A 24009-nucleotide genomic window follows, 5' to 3' on the forward strand; every position below is an offset into this window, starting at 1 on the left:
CATAAAACTTCAGTCACTATAAATCTGGACTCTTAACTGCGTGGCGATAAATCACGTAACTTATATGAGAACGGGCGGCTGTACGACACGATAGATCGGCAACTATGAAACTCGTCGCGTACATCTCTACCCTTCGAAATTCTCGCGATAGAATCGTGACCCTTCATCTCATCTTCCACGGTAGTTACATATTTTTTTTTCAATTATATTTTTCATCTCATCATTGCAACAAATTAATTGAACAACTTTCATTTCCTATAAAGATCCGTCGTTTATTGGTGATTTTTCAGAACAGATTCATTGGACACTGTCGGCGCTGGCAGCGTCTGCGGCCAGTTAAATCAGAATTCAATTTGAACGACGTTCGAGCGGGGAGATCCCCAAAGAAGATACGAAATATTCATGGCGAGAATACTTTATCGTCGTTATTCTTAGACCGACACGCACCGTCTTCCATAAATACGTTTCTGCCGCCCGTTTACGCCACTTAATCGCGGCTAAGGCCGCGACTTTATCAGCCGGCGTTTCTATTTGTTAATTGAAAGTTTGTGTAGATGCACCGGTGAATCGAGCACGAGATAACGAACCCCATAATCTCCTCCACGTCCTCCCTTTTGCAATTCTAACCGACTCGAAATCAATTCCCTGAATCTAATTGTCTTGAGAATCTTTAACGAATACAACATAGAAAATATAGAATCTCTCATGAAAAATTTAATATCGTTGATAATGAAATGAGTGTTTCAGGAGATGGTGATGGACTTCAGAGTTTGACGTAGCTTCGAGAATTTTGTTGATCATTGATAACGATGTTTTAAGGCCGCAAGCATGGTCGCACCCTCGCCTCGCCTCGCGGAGGATCGACAGGCCGCGACGCGAGAGTGGCTTGATCGATTTAGCGCCAAATGTCGCCGTGTTTTACACGCGGCAATAATGGTCGAAATCTATGTAGCCAATATTTCAAGCCACCCTTTCTCTCGTCCCCTGCCACCTTATATGAAACGTTCATATATACTAGCAACGCGTAGCCCCGGTTATTGGCTCGCATATGGCCGACGCTCGATATTTCAAAGCCGGCGGTAAAATGGAAATACCGAACGACGCGCGAACTGCGAATTATTAACAATATTCTACTGTCCGATACAGAATCGGTAGAACAATAATCTCCTGGATCTTGGAGCCACTTCCAAGAAAAATATTCGAATCGATAAAGCTGAGTACTAGACTGCGGATATTATGCATTTATGACAAAAATGAGGAGGTGTAATTGAAAATAGCAAAAACATTAGGAAAATTTAAACATACTATTATATTATTTTCAACCTATTAAAAACATGGCAGGGAAGAAAATAAATTTCTATTTCACTCCAGTTTGTTGCAATACAGGTAAGAAAATTTTATTTTGCATAAAGATCCGCAGTCTACCGAGTGCCAATAATCGGACGACTATTTTGCATTGTACAGCGATCCTTTTTGCGTAATTAAGCCCCCAATTTTCACCAACAAGGAATCCCGGCGTGGCTCGATTCGGCGACTCGTCGATGACATTCTTCGGCGCACCGTAATTAATATAATTGTCGTTGGCTGGTCAGAGCAAAGGGGCTGACAGCAAATAATCGCGAACCAGGCTCGCCATGCGCAAGGAGCCTTTGGAAGAAGGATCGCGGTCAAGTGCCTCTTAAAAAGTAATCTTCGAAGTCAGTGAACTGTGTAACGTAGTCCCGTCGCGTGTAAATTACGCGTCCCCGGTACGGAAGGATCCTTTCTTGCCGTTCTCGGATGTATCTCTCCCCCGGGACTATCATTCTTCTCCAGCAGGATCGGTCACTTCCCTCCCGAGGTATTTAAATTCCGTTTATTCGACCGACCCGGCCACATTATTTCGCGTGCCTGCGCCTTACGTCACAAGAAACGTGTCCGGGAACGCGGCACCCGTAATGTCCGCCAGGCAATTAGCCCCAAAGTATATATAATTAAATTTTTAATACGCTTTTTAATCCCCCCACCACGAGGAACGTCCGAGCATTCTTTCCCGGCCGATCGGGATTCCTGTTCCATTTTGCAATAGCGTTCGAAGAGAATAATCACGGTCGCTGTCGATCAGAACTATTAATACTGTGCTTCACCCTTCGACACCGGTTTAATTACTCGAATGATTTATCGCTGGAACCGTTTTTCCAGGAACATTGGTCTATTAAAGGGCTGTTGCAGTCCGGAGATCCTCTAGGATCATCGTATATCGACACATGTCCTCGTAGCTCGTGGGTCCGCAACATTTTAGGGTGCTATCCCCGGTTCATTCTTCAAAAACCGACCAGTGCATATGTCGGCGCAAGAAACATAATGTTATCAAGCTGCCCGGCGTGGAGAGGCCGTCCTCGGACTAGGTCCCCCAAGGACCTCGTCCTTTTCCTCCCGCTCCCCCACACCGTTCTTATTGATATACCGAATAAACACACTTGGCAGCTAGGCGCGGGATAGCTTTGCCAGGCAAATAGACTGCGAAGGACTACTCTTCGACCTGCTGCCTCCCTTAAAGCCGAAATAACCTTCGCTCTCGGATCTCTGACCGAGACGCTACAACCCCAAGTAAAACTCGCCTCCAAAAGTCTATCAAACGTCTATACAGTCTACAAGTCTACACCAAACAAAATCTTCATGTTTCGAAACGTTCGCAACATATCATTTAAAAAAGATATCAGCTTCTGCCCCCAATCTCCGTCAACCTCCACCACTCTAATCCATCCCTCCTCCGTTAGCTAACCGCAAAAGCATCTCCAGAATCAAGCCAAAAGTTAAAACGCTCCTCGCTGTCTTCGTAGTCTCGCGTTTCAACTTTCCACCCCTATCGATCCGGCGTTAGCGCACCTTGTCCAGTGGTCGGCTCGACGGTAAATAAAGATGGGTAGTTTTCCCATCAGCGTGCACACACGCACCCCCGCATATCTCGGTAACACTGCTCCATCCTCATATGTGTGTGCACGGGCCAGACGGTTTTAAATTCCGCGAGTCAAAGCGATGTTTGACATGGAAATGTTGAACGATGCATTAAACATGCCGCGCGGAGTGCTTCCTCTCTTTTTCCCCGGAAAAAGGGAAACGGAACCGGACCCCCCGTCCCCCCCATCCTCTAAACCACCCTTCGACGATCGTATTGCCGACCAAGAGGCCCCCGGTCGGGCCCCCCACACGCTATTGTTCGAGCAATGTTTATTTAAGCAAACGAAAGCAGCCGCTCCTACGCTGCTGAATCCACGTTCCCGAACCGGCTTCTGGTTCGGATCGATAGCGACGCCAGTGGACGCCGCGATTTTTGCGTCGCGACGCCTTTTATTCGACCTTCAGACACCTTATGTTGTTCTTAACACTTTATCTACCGGTAGCCTATTAATAGGCTTTTCAATAATCGTGCAGCACCAAACGGAAGCTTAAAAATCTTCTTTTACGCAATAATCCCGAAGGAAATTATTGGATTTTGTTATTGAGGGTGAGTTGTTGGTTTATGATTAAAATTGCTGTTGCTACTGAAGGATTCTATTAAAAAATCTTCAACCATGAACCATAGACTTTCACCGGTAGGTAATTGTTGTTAAGTAACTGGAAAAAATTGGATGCATCTGAGATTTTAATAAATTTTTCCTGATTAATCATCTCCAGGATTATTCTACGGGATGCAGAAGGGGGAGCAGAACTTTTTAGCATTCGAATCGACGATTCGTTAAATTGGAGGAGGTAATAAAAAGTATATTAGCCACGCGACGCGACGCGACGGTGCGAATAAAATTGTCCAGATGTTATCGGCGCGGCGGAAGAGGTAAAAAGGATAATTGTTATCGTTTCTTATTATCGATGCATCAGATGAAGACAAAGGCGTCGCGAATCAGAGGATCGTGATTGGTGGAGTCACGTTTTGTCGAGGGTCGGAAGCACGCACCTGCAAAGGGCAATTTCGCTGGACCTTCCCGTAAAAGGAACTCGCCCCATTGTCCGGCAAATGACATCAAGCTTATTGCATTATTTAAAGAGGCTCGCCTTTAGGCAAGCCCGTGCTACGGTTCACTTTACCGTCTGTCTTTGCACTGTACTGTAATCTCGATCTGTTCATACTCTCTATTCCATTTTTAAAAAATACTTAACCCCATTCTGAATCCTCTAAACTATAATTTAAAGGGAACAGATTATACAGGGTGTCCCGAATTTAAATGGCAAAACTTCAGGAGCGTGTAGGGGACCGGAAAACTAAGACAAAAAGTCTTTTAGAGATTTGCTCGTTTTTGCTTCGTTTTCGAGAAAATCGCGAAAAAAGAAACAAAACAGGTTTTCATTTTTGTACTTATTTATTTACATTTTATTTACGTTATCATCTATTTAATGTAGATATTGTTAAAAATGTTGCCCTGTTGCAGCAATGCAAGCATCACATCTAGCACTGACTTGATAAATTGCAGCGAAACATTGTTGTGGTGATATTTGGTGCACTGCATGTATGAAAGTTTACTCGGTGCCAATCAATTCAAGAGAGCAATGACCGAATCATAGATGCAGTGCACCAAATATCATCAAAACAATGTTTAGCTGCAATTTATCAAGTCGGTGCTAGATGTAATGCTTGCATTGCTGCAAGAGGGCAACATTTTGAACAATATCTACATTAACCCCTTAATCTACGATTTACTTTCCACTTTACGGGCTACGCCCGTAATATTCACGTTTGGCCCGATCATCATACTACGGGCTATGTCCGTAGTTGTAGGTTAAGGGGTTAAATAGATGATAACGTAGATAAAATGTAAATAAATAAGTACAAAAATGGAAACCTGTTTTGTTTCTTTTTTCGCGATTTTCTCCAAAACGAAGCAAAAACGAGCAAATCTCTAAAAGACTTTTTGTCTTAGTTTTTCGGTCCCCTACACGCTCCTGAAGTTTAGCCATTTAAATTCGGGACACCCTGTATATACCATTCGAAAATTTTCGCTGTTTCTATACTTATTTTTTAGTTGAACTCTTTTCCGTCAGAAATTTAATTTTTTCGCTTTAGGAATATTTCTATTATGTTAGGAATATATATTTTAATTGTAATTTTGGTACTCACCAGGAGAGATGCCGAGTTTCACGTGGAGGCTATTGGGGCTTCTGTGATCGGGGGTGGTTATGGGGGCGGCTATGGGTGGCGACAGGTGGGGGAGTGCCGGTGTTCCACCACCTGTCGTCGTCGTAGTCGTGGTAGCACAGGGATTTAGGGGTGAGGTCCTCTTGAAAGACTGCTCTGTTCGCCACGCGACCTCGTTATCGCCTATCCAAACTTTACCTGCAGGAAGAGAACGATACACGGTTATTAATTCGCTCACACGGTTGCTCAACCCTTTCTCAATACCGCCAAACATGAGCAAAAAAAAAAACACAGGCAACCGCTACTCAAACGACCTATTAAAAGACTGCCGACTAATAATATCTGGGTTAAAATAGAAATTCGAAATATTACCAGGCGCCGCGGTATATTTACAAATTTCGACATGTATACCGAGGAATCTCGATGAAGAAAACTCGCAGGCAACGGGGAGAGAGAAAGTTCGCAGCGAAAACGACCGGCGAGAAATTATTCGCGGCATCGCCGGCCGCGGCGTAGCGTTATCAAAGCGCAGGATCAAATTGCAAAAGTAGTTTCCCCGAAACAAATTCCCCCCTCCCTGATTCTGTATTAGTATAACTCGCATCGGGGGTCTTTGTGTCTGCGCAGAAAATGGCTTCCTCCCCCTTGACGGGCTCCGGCGTAATTAGCAACCCCTACGAATCCCCTATTCCTGCCAGTTTTCCCGGCTTTTCCCCCGTTTCCCTTAATTTCTGGGAACAATGCCTGCCTCTGGATGCCGCGCCACGATGCAGGGTCTAATTACACCGAGCCTGGAGAGTGGCTCCCTTGTACCTACAGGGTGTATCGAATTTTTCCGAACAGAATTGCTAACGAACACTGATAATGATCACTCAAATTTCGTATATACAAAAATGGTCCTGCCTTATCGCTATATAAAAATTACAAATAGAAATACGAGCACAAAATATCTGTTTGAATATTTCGGGAAACATTTTCTCTCAGGGTGTTTTCGCCAACTGCAGATTTTCCAGCCACCCTGTAAATGACGCATCGAAGGAAACACGCAAATATTCCACCCCCGCGTGCGTGAGCCGTGACTCAGACTCGGTATTATTTGCTTGATGAATGATTTAGTCGCAGAGTCTGAGCCCGTCTCTCTCCATCAGCTTCTCGCACCCCATCTCTTTCGCTAACGAGGGAGAGAAGATGGAGAAGAAGAGAAAGTTTCGTCGAGAGAGAGAGAGAGAGAGGGGGGGTGGGAAATGTTCCAGGGCTAGGGGTTTGCTGGGGGTTGCGGAGGGAAACGTTTACAGAGAGGAACAAGAGCGAGAGGAAAAGCAGAAGAAAGTGTAGCCGGCGCTAACTAAGGGCGTCGGCTAATCAATATCATCAGAGAATGGCGCTGACCTCCTCCGTGGACCACCATTATTGTTCCGTATGCCAACTTCCAGTAGGCTGCTACGACTCCATCTTAGCTTGTAATTATTTGCAGACAATTAAATAAATTCTGCGATACGCTGGAATGTTGAATAGTCATTGCACACTTCAGGAGTGGTAAAGAGCACACACGGCTTTTTAAATTTAAAAATACCAATTTGTTAAGACATTTATTTATCCTTTGCATTATTCGTATTTATTAGGAAAATGTACGCCGGAATAGTCTCTTTAATTGCATCAGAATAAAGTATACTACTGAAAACATTAATACGTTCCAGTGGTTGCATACGATACTGTGTTTTCATATTTATAATGTTCTATTAACTGCAAGCCGGCTTCTTACAAAATCACGAATTCAACGAGATTTATTAACCCTTTCGAATCATTAGTATTTATATTCGCATTCGAATGATGTACATTGCAGTAGAATATTTTATTTACTATTACGCAAACTATCCTCTCGTGAAATACTAATTTAACATGAATTTCTCCATAGCTTTCCCCCCCTTTAATGTTCTCTTAAATATAATTGACCAGGTAGAAACCATGTCCGACAGCCACATTTTCCACGAGCATGCTAGCGTAATTGAATTTTCCAGGACGTCGAAATCACCGCCCCTTTAGGGGTTGTTTCCGTTTGTCTCCGCGGGGTGGAACGGGTCCGGGGGTGCATGCAAACACCACGAGATTAAAAGACTCGTCCATTCCAACCATAGACCTCGAAATCATGTCCCGAGGACTCGCCCCGAGGTTCGCGAGACCTGCAAATCTCCAAACCAGCTCCTAATATCGCGAGCGAACGAGAACATCAATAACGAGACCGATTTCTCGGCTGATCGAAAACGATTCCGCAAGCTTCGATCGGCTGGATCGGATTAAGTAGCCGCTCGCCAATAAATATTCGCCGCTGGCTGAATAATTGTGCAACCGCAGCGGGAATAATTATTATTTAGTGGCGCGTCGAACGCATTCGAACGCTGCGCCGCGCCGCTTTCGTTTTATGAACGATAGAAGAGAGGAGAATTCTAATTACCACCATTATTGCCGACGCTATTAATTAACGGGAGAAATAAAGATACCCAGAGCTGCGCTGGAATCCTGGTTATTCTGAATAATTATCATTTATACAATCGTTCCTTCACCGTGGTTCCTCGGGAACGTTCAGATTAGAGGCGGAGTAGCGAAATTCATGCTGTTTTATAATAGCTCTTCTGTTCCGGAGATAACAAATATCGCTTACACGCTGTGTAATTGAATGTCGGGGGCTATAGAATTTTAAAATGTCCGTGGCAACGTCGGCGAAATTGTTGTAGCCTAACTATTGATTTTGTGAAAGGAGGCTCGAAATCATCGTTCACTTTAAATGATCATAACTCGGGAACGAATGCATGAAATGTAAAATTTGAAACACTGTTTCATAGAGAAATGTCTAATTTACAGTAAAATAGACTGTTTGCTATTTCCTGTTTTCTGCCAACTATCCAAAACATTATTTCGAACACCACCAACCCCCTTTCTATTATAGTATTACCAATAGCGTCGCCTGGTGGGAAAGAGTGTGGAAATAGCAAGCCTGGTTCGCATAAACAGAGCCATCCATTTCATGATCGGTGGTGGTACAGGGTTGGTTTCTCCCTTTGCATTCCCCTCATTCGTCGAAGCGGGCGCGAACTCCATTCACGGGTTTATCACTGTCCAGATAACAACGATTTACCTATGGACGAGTAGGGCCGTCGTTTTCCGAGGGGACAGTGAAAAAAGAGAGGCCCGAGAAAGAAAAAGAGAGAGAGAGAGAAAAAATGGCGATGGGAACGGGGGGTAGGGGGACGCAGGGGGTAAGAGACGGCCAGCCACCTTGCATTCAGAAGTATTTCACTTTAACGGCCCTCCGGGGGATTGGCTGACCCTGGTCGCCAGACCCTTCACCGTTTCAGCATAATGGACCTCTACATTACTTATTCGTCCTGGCCAATGTCCTGCCAGGAGCGTCCGACGACGACGCTCGTTTCCACGTCCTTCCATTTCCGTGCGCGATTAATCGCGGCCAGCCATGAACCTGCGCCATGCCTACCCTCGATCCTTCTATTCTTTATCATCCGAGACGTGATTTATCCTCGGAATGTGTCGATTTCGATTTTAATGAATTTCTTCGAAATCTAATCACCAAGTTTGATCGATTCTTCGAAAAGAAGAAATATGTAAAATTACGTATGACGTAAGAGTGGCCAGTATAAAAACAGTAAAGCAAGATCGCTTCTAGAAACGTTGAAAAGGCTTCGTGAAGGGGTTAAAACGCCAGGTGCACGGTCCGGGAGAGGACAGAGGTCCAGTCGAGCTGAAATTTCGTCGCGAGCGCAGCCCCAAGCAATCTGCTTTCCCGCGGTACTCGAAAGAATTGAAAATTCCTGCTCGTCCAAGGGTTGAAGAGGTCGAGGCACAGGGGTGGCGAGACACGGTCCAGATGGGGGTCGGAGGCGGTCGAGAAAAACGGCGGAGGAAAGAAGCGGACGCGGATAAAGCGTTCGATATAAGATTAATAGTGGAGGCCGCTGACCGAGCCTGTACACGTCGACGAGGGCGGCCCGGGCTATATAGGATGGTGATTCCTCTTTGAAGGTGGAATCGTGGGCAGTGGCCAAATTGAATCCTGCTTAGGACAGGCGAAGCGCCGCCTGGCTGGACGGGGATAGCCCTCGAGCACTTTCTCCAATAAATAAATTGCTACGGATTCGCGCGGCCACTCGAATTAAAATAGTCCCTCGGATTCCCCTCTGTTCGAAAACAAACAATCTTCATCCTCGCTCTACAATGGACCTTATAACGCGATCAAAAATCTGTTCAACCCCTTGAACGTATAATACGCATAATCTCCGAAAACCAATAAATCATTAAGACTCCGCTACGAATCGATTTTCTGTCACGTCACTCAAAAATCAAATCGCCAGTAATCGCGTTTCCAAGAAAAATTCCTACAAGAGCCGTAGATGCTAATCAGACCACCACTTCACCTGTCGACGCGACGGACTATCTACATAAATAAATTCGACGTCGCACGTGGACCCCTAGCAAGTGTTCCGATAACACTATAACCACGAAAATGCAGCATGCGCGCAGATAAAGATGCTTTCCTCGGTCACTCGAAGAGAGCGAGAGAGTGTGTCATCCAGGTGTGAACGACCTTTAATCGGACAATGCTTTCCTCTCTCGAGTAGTCTCGTATCTCCACCAAAACCGACGGTATCACCGCATTCCCATTTCGTAATTTCAATAATAAGGTACAACGCAGGACGGCGCGCGTCTATCACGTCACTTAGATCATCCACGAGATTTCTAATCGCGCCTGGACTCGAGTATCGAAATTATTATCGCTCTCGTTCGACTTGACGAAATGTGCCTATTATATTTTCTTGTGAAAATTGCTTATTAAATGATTCGAATACTGACGTTTTTTTTTCAAGTGCATTATGCAGCGCATTATGCAGTACGTCGGGCGCAAGTAGACTGTGGATAGTTATGCACACTTTCACTTTTATAATTTGAAGATTGCTAGGCACGAGGAAAGATTTAGTGTGCAGTATTTTCGTTTTACTTCGTTTGGCGCAGCTTTAAAGAAATAATTTTGTTACAACAGATGTGCGGAGACTTCTTGGAGTGACTGTAATAGAAGTTCGATCCTAATCAATTTTATCGTGCAACCATTCTTTTTCTAGGTGTCGCCATCGTCGTGACTGGTTGATAATACAATGTAGCACGTTCCCTCGTGGTTGGCGTCTTGTCGCGTCGCGGCGCTAGTTTTTTCCGATTAATCCCGTAAAAGTGGCTCGCGTTAGTATTATTATCTTGACCGTAGGAGTAACATGCGTGATTATCGGCCTCTTTTTCTTAGATAAAGGCCACTCTATTAGTTCCAGAGTAAACAGCATAAATTTTCCACTACAATGCGTCATCCTAATGAATCCCACCGAGGAATCTAATTGCTTCGATGCAATTAACCGACATCGTTATCGACAAAATAAATTCTACCGACGATTTATATCGCTGGTCTCCGTTGATTCTCCTATCCTTCGCTCGGTGTCTTTTACAATCGACTCGAAAGTGAGAATCTCGTTTTAATGGACCACAGATCCACCTCCCAAAATCCACCGATAACAAGTGCAGAGGGTTGATCTTTTTCCAGTTCGTCCAAGACAGCTCACCCTTGATTCAGACTGCCAAAAAGCAGTCCAGAGAAGAAAGACAAAGGATCGGCATTCATCGCGGACGAACGGTTTCCCTATTTCTTGCTGGTTGCCCTTGTCAGAGCTGCGATCGATAAAGCCAGCCTGCTCCCTGCGTCTGCCCTAGCTACCTTAACACTCGACCACCCCTGTGCACGATTTCCAAAATGCACTTTCCCTCGACTGGATAATCCCTATTGAAGCTGGGGACTGTTCCAGGATCGATATTGCAGCATATGCAAATCCTGTGCACTTCTGCAGGCTTCCAAAGGGGATGAAACGGTGGAGGATCGACCGCGAAGTTTGAATTTTTCATTGGGAATTTTTAATTGGTTCAGATAGACGCCATTATGTAAAATTTCCCTACCTGGTTCGGTACAGGTACCCAATAAAAAGCGTGAATAATGAAAGAGATTTTAGGTTAGAGATTGAAAGGGGTGGAAGAGGGAAGGGTTGTGAGCGCAAGCGCGAAACCGCCCTCCGAGAGAAACCACCCTTTGCCATAACTCCTTTCGACCGACACCTAGCCAATCTGCATGTGACCGACGCCATTTTGTTGGAGTTTAAAACCGAGGGAGGTCTCTGCAACCCTTCTTCAATACCACCCCTAAGATTCTTCTTCGAAGCCACCCGTAAAACCTTTCTCCAATGCCATCCCTACAATGAGAACTGGCAAGATCTTTCAAAATTTTTCACAATGACGCGAGTTTCTGTCACATTCGAGGATGTACATACCTCAAAGAAGAATGCAAAAGATAAATGTACCACATTCATGTAAAACGGTCCAGTTTTTTCGATGCAACAGCAGATCGAAAGCCAATTCGACGAATCCAACAGTTGTAACGGATCTCCGAAAAGAGACATAGTGTTTCATTTCTAAAAGCATCGATTGTGGCATCGGAACCCACTGCGAATGCGTCGGTTTTTTTTCTCAACAGAGACACAGGGCCCGTTCTCGATTCTCTTGTGAGTACAGCTGAATGTTTATGCCTGCGGGTCGCAGTCGACGTACCGTGTCGAGCATCCCTATGGAGCGTCACGGAAATAGCTCGAACTCGAGCACAAAAGTAGAATTTCGAAAAGCGAGAAACACCCCTTGCCGTGTATCAGGTTGTCTGCCGTTGAGGTTAAATATAGTGTTCGATCTCGGGGACGAAAACACGATACTCTGTCAAACAGTCTAGCCGGAACAGTCTTTTGCATTCCCCTATCTGTGGAATATAGCCCAAATTTTTTTATGCAAGCAATGAACTTTGATCAATAAAATATTTTCCACTTTGTTCGATGATCTTTTGCTATCTTTCTGGCATCTTTCTGGGTTATGCCAAGAGCCGATAGTGAAAACATTATTTCGACAAGACTCATTTTGAAGGTTACATAAAGACATAAAATAACATTTTTTGAAAAAATGTTTCAGACAAAAGTTTCTTGTTTTTTCGCATAAAATCCGAATCCGTGATAAAAAATACCATGTTCCAAATTGAAAAAATGTAACTTCCGGTCTCAATCACCTATTTCCGGCCGAAACCGGAAGTGAAAAATATCACCATTTGATACAGCGCATCTGATTTATGAAAGAAACACTTTGAATTTTTGGAAATAACCTTTTCTATATGTATAATATATATAAACACATATAAAACTATACATACATATGTATACTACTTATGTAATGTTATGCGTCGCGTTTAAAAAGAAATAATTGATCAAGAAGGGACTTAATATCCAGATAAGAATTATTAATTGGAGTCGTAAGAAACACTGCACTGTACATTATACCATTATAATGACGAATTTCATTTGATCTAAACATTTAACTATGTTCCACCAATCCGACCATCTTGAAACTTTTTTATAAGTATGTTAGATAAGCAACAGAACATTGTTATTGAATTTTTTGGAAGTGGTCACTCCAAGGGTTGCTTGCAATTCCCACCGCTAAAAAATTAAATTAATTTTTTCTGCCCTTAATAATTTGATCACAATGGTGAAAAAAGATGTATGATATGAAGGAGTTAAGTACGAGTATTTTCGTTTTTTTAAAATCTGAATATCATAATTAACAACCGAGAAAAAAAATGATACAGTTAAGGATATTTACCCTCATATCATCCTTATGCGAAGGGTTAGAGACTTAAAATTTTAGAGGTTATCTTTTTCAACCTAAAACCATTGTTTTCCACACGTATCAATAAAAATTGTGGGTAATTTATTGCAATACCAGAGATTTGCTTCGAATTATAACTTTTACACTAATATTTTTTCTTTATGTATGACTACTAGTAGTATTGCATTTGCTTTCATTGTTCACGGAAATATTTTGCTGATCGGAAAAATCGAAATAAAAAATCGTAACGGCACGAAGCCACCCCGTAGCGACCCTCCCCGTAGAAAAGTCGTGGGTCGTTAAATCGCGGAGACAACGTTCCGGGAGAGGGGTGTGTTCTCTGGGGGAAAAAAGTTTAAAATGTTTGAGGAAGGGGTGGCATCTCTCCCCTTCCCTGCGATTGGCACGAGAGGTGCCGGCGCGACGCGGCGCAGGGGTTGTATTCCTGCGGAATCCTCGGAAACGCGTGCTTCGCCCGTGCCCGCACACCTTTCTCTTCTCCATCGCGCACACTGACACACCGCCGGCAACCATAAGCGTGCAGGAAGAAGCGTTTAGGAGCGGAACAGACGCAGATGCTTCGACGCGACGCGACGGGGAGAGGCCGAACGGACGGAGCCAGCCGGCTTTTTGGGGTGAGCAGAGAGACGTGTGTCTGCCATTGTGATTTTAAAATCGACCCTCCTTCCCCTTTCCCTCGTTACCGCACCCCTAACTGACGACACCCCTTACACCCCGTTCAACTCGCGAGCCGACATCTTTGATATTTTGAGAGGAACGTTGTAGACGGTTGTTCTAAGGTAGTCGAATTTTTTATGCTGGTCAAAGCTTCCAAAATCCAATTAACGACAAGCAGCGAAGAAAGTATTCACGTTCCGCCGATTAATTATGACTAGACCGCGGATCTTGCAGAGCAAAATGCTGGAAAATAATATTTCACAGAATTTAGTACGATTTTTATTTAGTTTAGATCTACAAAGACTACTTCCTTAATTTTGAAAAATCTATGGTACAAGGCTAAACACTTTTTAATGGAACCTTCGATAGCAACAGCAATTTTCATTGTGAACTAACAAGTCACCCTCAATAACGTCATCTAATAGTTTCATTTAAGATTGCAATGTAAAAGAAAATTTCTGTGCTTCCTTCCGGTACAGCACAATTATTGAAAATCCTATTAATAGGCTTCCGGTAGGTAAAGTGTTAAAAAGTTGCCTACAAAAATTGAAAACTGCATCAACATCCGCAATCTAATTATAACGATTCGAGGGTTGGGCCGGGTATACTCGCGTTCAGCTTGAAACGAGACCGAACACGGTATCGCACCGTGGACGAGATCGAATTCGCGATGCATTTATGCATTCCGCAGCGGAACGCGACGTGGGAACCGCCGATAAGGCGGGTTGCTTATTAAATTCCAGGCCCGGCTTCCCCGGCCAATCGCTGGCAATCATCTCGCACCTCCTCCCAGTTTCTCTTTTTCACTTAGTACTTAATTAATCTCCCGGTGCGGTGGCTTCGGCCTCGCACCTCGTTACTTCTCCCTGGACGCTTCCTCGATCTTGTCCCGTCCCCATCGCGTGCATCCGTCATTCGACTCGCGTGTACAATTCTGGGGGGATGTCGATGACGTGCCCGATGATTTTCCCAATTACTCCACCGAGATCCTACGCCTGGTCTTTGTTTTGTCTCTCTTTCCGTCTTTCATCGGAAGTCGGAGGAGTTCTTTCGCGAAATGAGAGTCGAGAAATGACACCGTCGAACGAAGAATATTTTAATGGCAACTAATTCAATGGACATTAAAAGAAACATTTTCACGATGATAATTAATCAGACCACAAGTGCATAATCATTAGACTGCGGATTTTATGCATTTATGACAAAAATGTGCACGTACAATTTAAAACAGTGAAGGTATTGTAAAGATTTAAAGCCACCAGTGTATTAGTTTCACCTTAATAAGATAATTAAAAGAAGAATTAAATTTTTATATGGCTCATCTGTCTGGCGATCAATGCAAACATTTTTTATTTTGCATAAAGATCCGCAGTCTAATAATCATCCATAGTCTAATCGCGAGTTACGGTTGATAACTCACGCGGAAGATCCACGTAGAAGCGATAAGATTCGTCGGACAGATAAAACGAAATCATCAGTCGACCTGCAACGTACTCGTGCACATTGTATACGGCTTCGAAATCGGTATTACGATGTAATTGAGAAAAAGGCGAAACACTAATTCGTTCGTCTTTAATCGGCGGACAACCGTAAACGGCTAGATTAGAGATTCCTTTCTGGCAAATCCGTGAAAAGAGGACTCGCTTCACTAATCGGTCGAACATTTTCTCGCTGCGCTGAACGTTTTATTCGGAGTTGGAATCGTTGGATCAACGGGATATTGTTCAATGTGAAAGCGGTTTAGCCGGAACCACCGACCCGAGAACGGAATATTAACTTTTATGACGGGACTGCAGGAAACAATGTTGCTTCTCTGCATTACGAGAGTTTCGACCTGTTAAATCGCAGTATGACAACAATTTCTATCTTTTCCGGATTGTTGGGCAATAACTTGCCGGCTGGCGATTACCCTGGTTGCTCGGAATCTTTTTCGAAGCAATGAAAAATTACTGCCAAAACATTTCTTCCCAGAATTATTCTCTTGCTTCCTTCGAAAGAATAAATTACATAATTACAGTGCCACGAAAGGAAAACTAACCGCGTGGTTTGCATATGCAAATGTTATCTAACAGGATAAAGCGAGCGCATTAAAAGACAGGAGCTTTTGGGACAAGCAGAACGTGTAAATCATGGATCATAAATCTCCGGTTGCTTTCAGCGTTCGCGGTGCGATATGCGGCGGATCGCACGATCCCCTAACAAGGCGCGCGTACGGCAAAAAGGCCTGTGATTAGCGCGTTTTCATTTGAATATGAATAGCGAGTTCCCTGCTCGGCGCGTTTCATTTTCAACAGGGAAAACGGCGCGGCGCGCGGCGTATCGGGGCCAGACGAGAATACGCAATAATAACGCGATGGACGCCTTAATTAACCCTGCAGCAGAGGTTCTTGTAACGAGACGCGGGAACGTTACTTCACTAATTTTTCAATTTCGAACACTTTGAAATTTGTGACAGAAAAGATGAACAAATTTCCGTATTGCAAAGAAAAAACTACAGGTCTCGAAAAATCGCTCGAAACCGTCCAATCGATCAGCAACAATGCGGTTGAATCGCGAGCAGGGTCGTAGACCACAGAAGAACGGCCGCAAGAAAGCCAGCGATCTTCCTGAAAAGAAGAAGAAGAAGAAGCAGCAGAAGAGTCGCGCAATAAATAAAGAAAAAAATCGCTGCTGGAACGAGGAGAGAGATCCTTAAAGCAAACTGCCCGCCTCGTATCCGCTCGAGCGGTGCCTGGAGGGGTGAATTCGTCGCCCGATAACCCGATTGGCTGGCCTGGCCGCCAATGCAACCGCGTTCTCCGCGAATGCAATCGGCTGATGCACTTCGGGACGGCTCGCGAGTGCGTGCCCGCGATGCACCGAGACCTCGTGCATGCGTAATGCATCGCTGCGAACATGCACGAGACCACTTCTCTTCGAGCCTGTACGTGTATGCACGGCTCGCTTGCGACCAACACTCGGACAAACGGAGTTGAACGCAGGAAAACTGCACGCGGAGCTCTCTCTCTCAACTGCAAACGAGTTCACCGCGTTCGAAAGAGTAAGTATTGACGGTGATGGTGTGCGTTTCTCTCTCTCTCTCTCTCTCTCTCGTTGACGATGTGGCAAGGTTTCTGCGTGTGGGAGAGACAAGAGTCGATGGGAGAGGAACCCCGTAGGCCGTAGGACATCGGCAAAAACTGGTAGACCCGCGGACCGGTCGCCTGTATTGCCATTGCGGGTTGATCCTCTGCCGACCGGACTCTCGATCTCCCCGGACTCTTCGCATGATCACGGGGAGGGAGAATGTCGAGGGAGGACTTTTCTTCGCGAGGGAGGGACGATTGGACCGCGGACTGAACATTTTCTATCAGATTTTTTGGCTGACCCCACATCTTTGCCGGAAATCTACAAAATCAGCGCACACGTAACGAAAATATTTGGATTAGATAGCAACTTTAAAATGTTGCTTCTCGTAGGAGGAGAAAGAGAACTCGGAGATTGAGATAGCAGGCAGGAATAGCAGGAGAGTGACAATACGAGAGGGAGAAGAGCTCGCAAGACAGTGTGGTTACAAGTTGGAACAAGTATTAACCACTTTTCGGTCAGGTAGGGACGACCTCCCCAGAGATGTTTCTTCTCCGGGCTCCTTTTGTCCCGCGGTGGCCACTGCATGATCGTCGGACAAACCTCTTCGGCCGGTGAACACCACCCTTCGATTAATCGATATCCCCGCGGAGAATAGCGAGACAGCGAGAAAGAGAGAAGGGGAGTATCGAATAAAAAACGACGCGATACTAATCTAGCGTCGTGACAAAGAGAAAAACGATCGTGCATGGGCGGGGCTTTGGGTTTACAAATTGATTGATACCGAACAGTTGCGGCGAGAAGCCTCGACGGAATTAGCAATTCGATTGAAATTCGAGAATCGAGCCCACGATCCATCTGATAAAGCCATTAAATGATCGTTGAGCGATTGAGTGATTAAGGGATTAATGATGCGGTCGCGCGAGTTCCTCGTTTTTCACTCATAAAACAATTTTTGAGGAATCATTGTGAACAGGAGACTTTACAGGAGATATTTGTTTGTCGCGGGCGCTCGTTTCGATCTGCCTTCTTTTTACAATTCGTTGGCGATTGTAATTTTACAATTCTTCTGTTCTTTGCGATTCTCTATTTTATAAATTTACCTATACATAGGGTTGTCTGTTAATACACACACGACATACATACAATACACACATACATCATTCGTACTTTAACCCTAGAAATTTGTGGCATTTTTTTAGGAAACATCGGTCTTCGTTTTTCCACCTGGTGTATCATGGATAATTTTTCTACGAAAAAATGAACGATGGATTGGGAAGATATAGGTTTCACGCTTCAAAATGAGTCCGAGTTTATCGTTGTACTATCCTTTTTAACGAAATTACGAATGTTGAAATGTCCACAATTTTTCAAGAATGGCAAGTAAGCGTTCAAATACGTTTCGTATCCGCTGTAGGTCTGTAGAAACGGGAAGAACGTTGTCGACGGATAGCATAAGCTCGCTCCGAAACAGATCACGTATTAACAGTGTGTTTCGAAACCGGAGCAAACATCGGGGCCAAAGTGATCGACGTCGCTTGTTCTCCTCGTCTACGCCTCGTTCATCCAGGTTATCGAGAGTTTGCTCGAGCACCGCGATGTTTGATTTATTCGGCGTTACTCAGCGATAATCTTATTGACTGTTAAAACATGTAAAACCGAGGTGCGCCCTCCGTTATCGCCGAGTCGACGAGAACCATACTCGCGTTCTCGATCATACACCGTTTTATCGGTCGCGCATTGTAACCACACTCTATACTCTATATGGATCGAGAGGCTCATTCAGAGTCCTGTATCCTATACGTATGACGTATGCATACCTCGATCAGCGACCTCGGGATGCCAGGGTGGGACTTTACACGATTTTTTAAAAATATTCCCTGGGCAAACTTCCACCGAGCACCGGCGAAGGAATGCCTCTGATAAGGATTTAAATCGTTCCCAGAACTGGTTCGGTGTACCTCGAAACCGACTACGCGGTAATTTTCGATGTTTGAACGGTTACGTGGTGCTCGAATATTGGAAATGACTCGATTCCTGACTCTGATGTTTTTCCGGATACATTTACATTCTGTCAAGAGAGTACCGGGAATCGATCATTTAAAAAGCCAGCTTAAAGGGATTGTTGAAATTCTTTTTGTCGCTAAGTTTAGTTTGTTTACAGTGCGCCATTTTGTCAGTTCACCTCAAGTGTGTTTTGCGATTTTTGCGAATTTTCTGCAAAAACTCAATCGCGTTAAGGTCGCTGGAGACATGTTAGAACGAGTCAATTCCGACCCCACATTCATAAAACGCTTTGTAACTGGTGATGAGACATGGGTTTAAAAATGTTTTGATGATTGGGTTATTCGTTGGCATAAGTGTATTATCTCGAAAGAGGCCTACTTTGAAGGCGATACAATAAATTTGGATGAATAATAGATATTTTATGTTTCGTTGACCAATTCCCAGTACTTTTTTGACAGAATGTAAATCCGGATATCACTTATTCGTGGGATTTTCGTGAGGCGATTCGCGATCGCGTTGACAAAACAATGGATTAGTCAATGGCACAGCTAAAAGTTTCCTCTCGCTGTCAACGTGAAATTCACTGAGCAGCGTATGGGAAGCGTTTATTTTCCGTGACATAACGCGACGTCACGCCAATTACCTTCTGACGCTCGCCGCTCGCCGGCTCGACAAAGAGCTCGCGCGTTGCTAACGCGCTGTCCTGGCTGACGGTAATTAACGTCGAAGTCGAAACACGACTGAATGTCCACCGGCATGATCGTGGTCGTGATTCTTCGCCGAAAAAAAAGCTTCCGAAAAAATTTCAAAACCCTGTCAACCCTAAAATATACGACTAGCAGCCTCCACGAAGAAGTTCATCGTTCTCCATCAATTTCAGAGGCATGAGAAATTTCGTTATAGTGCCAGAGAATCCGGTGTCTGCTCTTAAAAATGAACGACCCCCTTTTGCGGGGATCTTGCCCCCCACAGCTGGTAAAAACTGTGTGAAAAAGCGTTATTTTGGGGTGAAATTCGACGCTGAGTTTTTTTTCCGTTAGCAAGGAGAACCTACATCGTGCTAAAAAGAGAGAGAGAGAGAAAGAAAGAGACAGTAGAAATGACGGGGTGCGCAGGTAAATTTTTTCCCGATTTTAGAAGATCATCTCTCGCGTTGGGGATGAAATCAAAGGGGGATGATGCATATCCTGCATATTCACTAGATTTTTGTGAAACCGAGGGAACCGGGGAGGAAAAAAAACCGGAGAAGAAGCTATTCAAGCTTAAAAAACGTTTCGTAGGGGGTGAGGGGGATGCTAAGGAGGGTCGCAACGGGTGAAAACGTCTGTTTTTTGAACGCAAATCCATCGGGCCTTTAGAATTCCCGATTTCTGGGTCATGGGAAGGTAGTACGAGGATGAATGCGTTGCCCTGATCTCGGAAACTGATTTTTTTTTTCCATCTACCGCCCCTTTTCAGACCTTCTTCCAGATTTTCGTTGTGCAACCTACATGGAACATGGCTGCCAAAAGGGTTCTTTTATGGGAAAAGCGGGACATGTCTCCCTCGAACGGAAATCGGTGATTTGGAAATGAATTGTCGGGGGACGGTGACCTGCTGGCCTATATGGAAAAATAAAATTATGAGAAGAGGTTGGAGAAATGTTCAAAGTTAATCAGAATTCATATTTCTATGTTTTTTATGAAACACTAATTCTAGAATCAACAAACAAATAGCCTGATCGGCGAAAAATCGGCCTTTGAACACCGACACTCACCGCCAAAGGGTAAACCTCGCTTCCTCCGAGCATAATTAGTGGAATCTCGGCTCAAGGGATTATTAATACCCCGCTTCCGGGGTAACTAATCATCCCCGGAGGATCAAAGATCGACTCAGCCGCCGCGATCGAGACTCGTCAGCGATCCGGAGCCGATGTAAATTAATCCTTTATGGAGACTGGTTTCCGAAGACGTCGGGGCACGCGAGAAATTCGAGATTCGAGATCCTGATGCATTGAGGGTGCAACAGACCGGTATTCATATTGAATCGTCATAAAGCGATAGCGTGCATCAGACCCAGTTCATTGTCCTGTCATTCACTCGTCATCCCCCGCCTATTTTCCATAAGAGAAAGCGAGACTTCGACGTGGGACGAAGAAAAATAAACCACCCCTAATTCACGTTCCCTCCCGCGATTACGTGAAACGCCGCGATCCTAAGCTAGGATCAACGATCCGAGAGATTTTCCTTTTCCTTCAGAGTTCCCTGCGAACGGTTTTATGCGAAACTGTTGCGTTTACGGTACAGGAGGATTAAGATCCCTGGATCCCGAGTTGGGAGCCGATATTAGGTTAGTTTTCGAAGAAAAACTTTTCTTTTCTTCCTCTCGATGTATTATCTTATAGGCTTCTTCGGCGGATTCGATCGATTTTCAAGACGCAGATGAAGGTAAGTGGAATGTTCTATTAAATTGACCGAACAAAATACCTCACCATTGCTGAATCAATAAAATTAAACCCTTAAAATGCATACACGGGAAAGTCCGGGTGAATAAAAAGAATTGATCGAACGTATGATAATGCGATCCCCCGGTGCACTCGGAAAAAATCAGTGAAATCGACGCAGCACGTGCGTCCGTCGAAACTAAATGTGACTTTTCAAAATTCAGCTAGGGTGAATTCAAAACGAACAATACCCGAGCACCGTGCAGCTGTCCCATCATTACCAGCCTCGTCACCATAACTCTTACCATTCGCATACACGGCGCGAGAGACGGCTGCTCTTCCGTTTCGAATCCAAACGTCTGAATCATTCTACGATCACGGTAAACTAATAAATCTTACACGGTAACAAGCTTCTTCCCGTATGTACTACAGATATTTTCAGATTCTGAGACTATGTAGCTTTCTCTGCACTTTTTTAAAATATGTTTCCACAAGCATTCGCATAATTTTTTACCGTTTCATCTGTGTACAGTATCCCAACAAACTCACAAATTGAGTAATTATTCATCCCCTACCGAATTTTCCTTCCAAAGGAAAAATGCAAAGTTTCCGAGATTTATTATGGAAAAACACCTAAATGGAGGGGCACTGCAGTGATCGAAGGCAAGAGGGAGGGGTCCACCGTTGGCGAAATCAATTCCAAGCCAATTTGCAGAGTCTTTGAGCTTGCTGGCGCCTTAAAAGTGCGTAAATAAATAGATTCGGGCGTGGGTGGCAACGCGAGGGTAAGCTTGGGAAACGAGACAATAAGCCCGGAGGGTCCTTCGGCGAGAACTCAAAGAGTGGCCATGCTGCGACACTCGTCCGGTAATCTAATAAAGGGGTTGCCTCCACTTTCCTCGCGGCTCCACCCCCGCAGAGCGGCCTGCATTCTTCTTATTTCCGAGTGTTCGAGCGGGACCGTCTCTCTCTCTCTCTCTCTCGTACGCGATGATTCGAAGGTAAATATTACCCCAAAAGATTTCCACGGCCTGGAAATGGGCAATTTTTGCTTCTCCAGGATACACCGGGCACGTTGCGCTACCCTTATGTTGCAGTTTCGCGAAACGTGTGCCCGTTTGGCAAAATTTATCACCGGGCAATTCGAACTTCTGGAATTTGGCGCAGCTGAGGGATTAAATATTATTGCTAAATATTAAGCTGTTAATCTATCGATGAACATAGAAATTTGTACGAGGATATATCGTACAAAAAGAATTTTCCGAGCGGCAAGAACAATCGAAACCGAATTTCGAGCGGAAATGAGAGAAGAGTAAAAAAACACGGATATCGTAGGGGGTTTAGGTGGGCACGGAAGCTATGTGACCGATCTGATGGAGGAAGAGGGAGCTGCCACCAGCAAAAGGTCGCGTTATTTTCCATCTGAGCTGGCATCGAATAATTTCGAAGAAAAAAAAAGTCGGACCTCTCGGAACGCAAACTGAAATTTTCCCTTTAAAATGCGGAATGGCCGAATGGAGACGACGGTCGATATAGCGGTGCTCAGGGGTGGAATGTGGGGGTGGTTTGCCCCTCCCCCACCCCACCTTCGAGGACCCTCTTCCATTCAACCTCGTAAATAGCCGCCGTTCTTGAAAGACCTTCTCTCCCTGTCTTCCTTTTTTTTTCTCTCCTACTTTCCGCGTGCACGCCGGTATTCCGTGCACCTTGCGAAAATTTCTACGGTTCACCGAGCCAATTGAAACGCAATCAAATTTATCGGGGAGAATACGGGCCGCGTGATCATCGGCGTTCCTATTTTTCGAGAGATAGAGGAAATTTTGATAGAAATGGAACAATAGGGCTGGTCCCCTTTTGTACGAGTTTCGAAGCCATTTTCTATGCAACCTGCCCTGGGAAATTGGTCCGAGATGGACTAATCTACCTAAGGGAATGGCATACACGAGATCGAAGAGAATAATGGAAACATCGTTATAATTTCAATAATTAAAAAATAAAAAATTGTAAAGCCGGTCGTTGGACTTGAAAATAATTTAACAGAAATGGAGTCGCGCATCCTCTACAAATTACCTCGAGAGCTCAAACATTGAATATATTCAAACATCCTCAGTCCACAAAGAAAGACACACCAATGTCATACAGAGCTCGAATTAACAAATATTTCTTCAGTGCCCAAATTTTTCACATCCGGACCTAACGTCCAGGGAAACTGGAGGACCAGAGGGAACAGCGGGGAAGGGGAGGACTAAACAAACGAGTCCTCTTCATCAGGCAGCGAGTTCCGGCGTTGTTTGCCTTCGGCGAGGTTCGTGACGGGGAGGATGCGTGTCCTCGGTGGAGGGAAAAGGATTCGACGATGGGGGAAAGTGACGACCGAAAAGGTCCTGCACGTGACGTTCCTTCCGGCCTCGTCCTGCGTCCTTTTCCTCCTTCCGGAATCGCCTCCTACTTCGTGTTTGTTTTCGTTATTTTATCACACGGCCGAGAAATCGGGACACCTCGCAAACTTCCGGCCTTGTCGTCAAGGAATTCGATAACTTGTATAGTCAGTGGAATCCTTTTGCGAATTCCGACGACGTCGATTATGCCTGAACAAGTTCAAATGATCTTTCAAAATGGACGAGTTCGAATATCCTAAATCCACAAATATGAAGTATAGCCTGTGCACAATAGCACACTGACACGATCGTCTGGATTCGCGACTCGTAGGCGTTCCGACGCGACGTGCGTGCAGTTGGACGAATTGGAGAACGTGGGTGGCCAGAGTCTTTCGATGTCCCCACGATCCTCTGGATCAGTCCTGTAGCATTACTTATCAACCACAAAAGTGTCCCGTCGTTCCACCCTTTCATCTCTTCTTGCTTTTCCGTATAGCCTGGAGAATACTCTAACACAGTTACTTCCAGGTCTGCTCATTTTTCACTCGGTGAAAGTAGAAAATCGTGCGCTATTCAAACAGAAGCAACTAAACCGCTAATAAAAA

General features: G+C 44.7%; 1 protein-coding gene across 2 annotated transcripts in view; it reads right to left on the minus strand.

Annotated features, from left to right (window-relative positions):
- LOC143216764 (uncharacterized) overlaps positions 1 to 24009 on the minus strand; it is a 131438-nt gene that overhangs the window by 53847 nt on the left and 53582 nt on the right. For both annotated transcript variants that reach the window (XM_076440139.1, XM_076440140.1), the window contains exon 3: positions 5093 to 5308. In XM_076440139.1, coding sequence (XP_076296254.1) covers positions 5093 to 5308 — 216 coding nt within the window. The remainder of the gene's footprint in view (positions 1 to 5092; positions 5309 to 24009) is intronic.

The sequence above is a fragment of the Lasioglossum baleicum genome, chromosome 16 (genome assembly GCF_051020765.1).
Source record: "Lasioglossum baleicum chromosome 16, iyLasBale1, whole genome shotgun sequence".
NCBI classification, from domain to species: Eukaryota; Metazoa; Arthropoda; class Insecta; order Hymenoptera; family Halictidae; genus Lasioglossum; species Lasioglossum baleicum.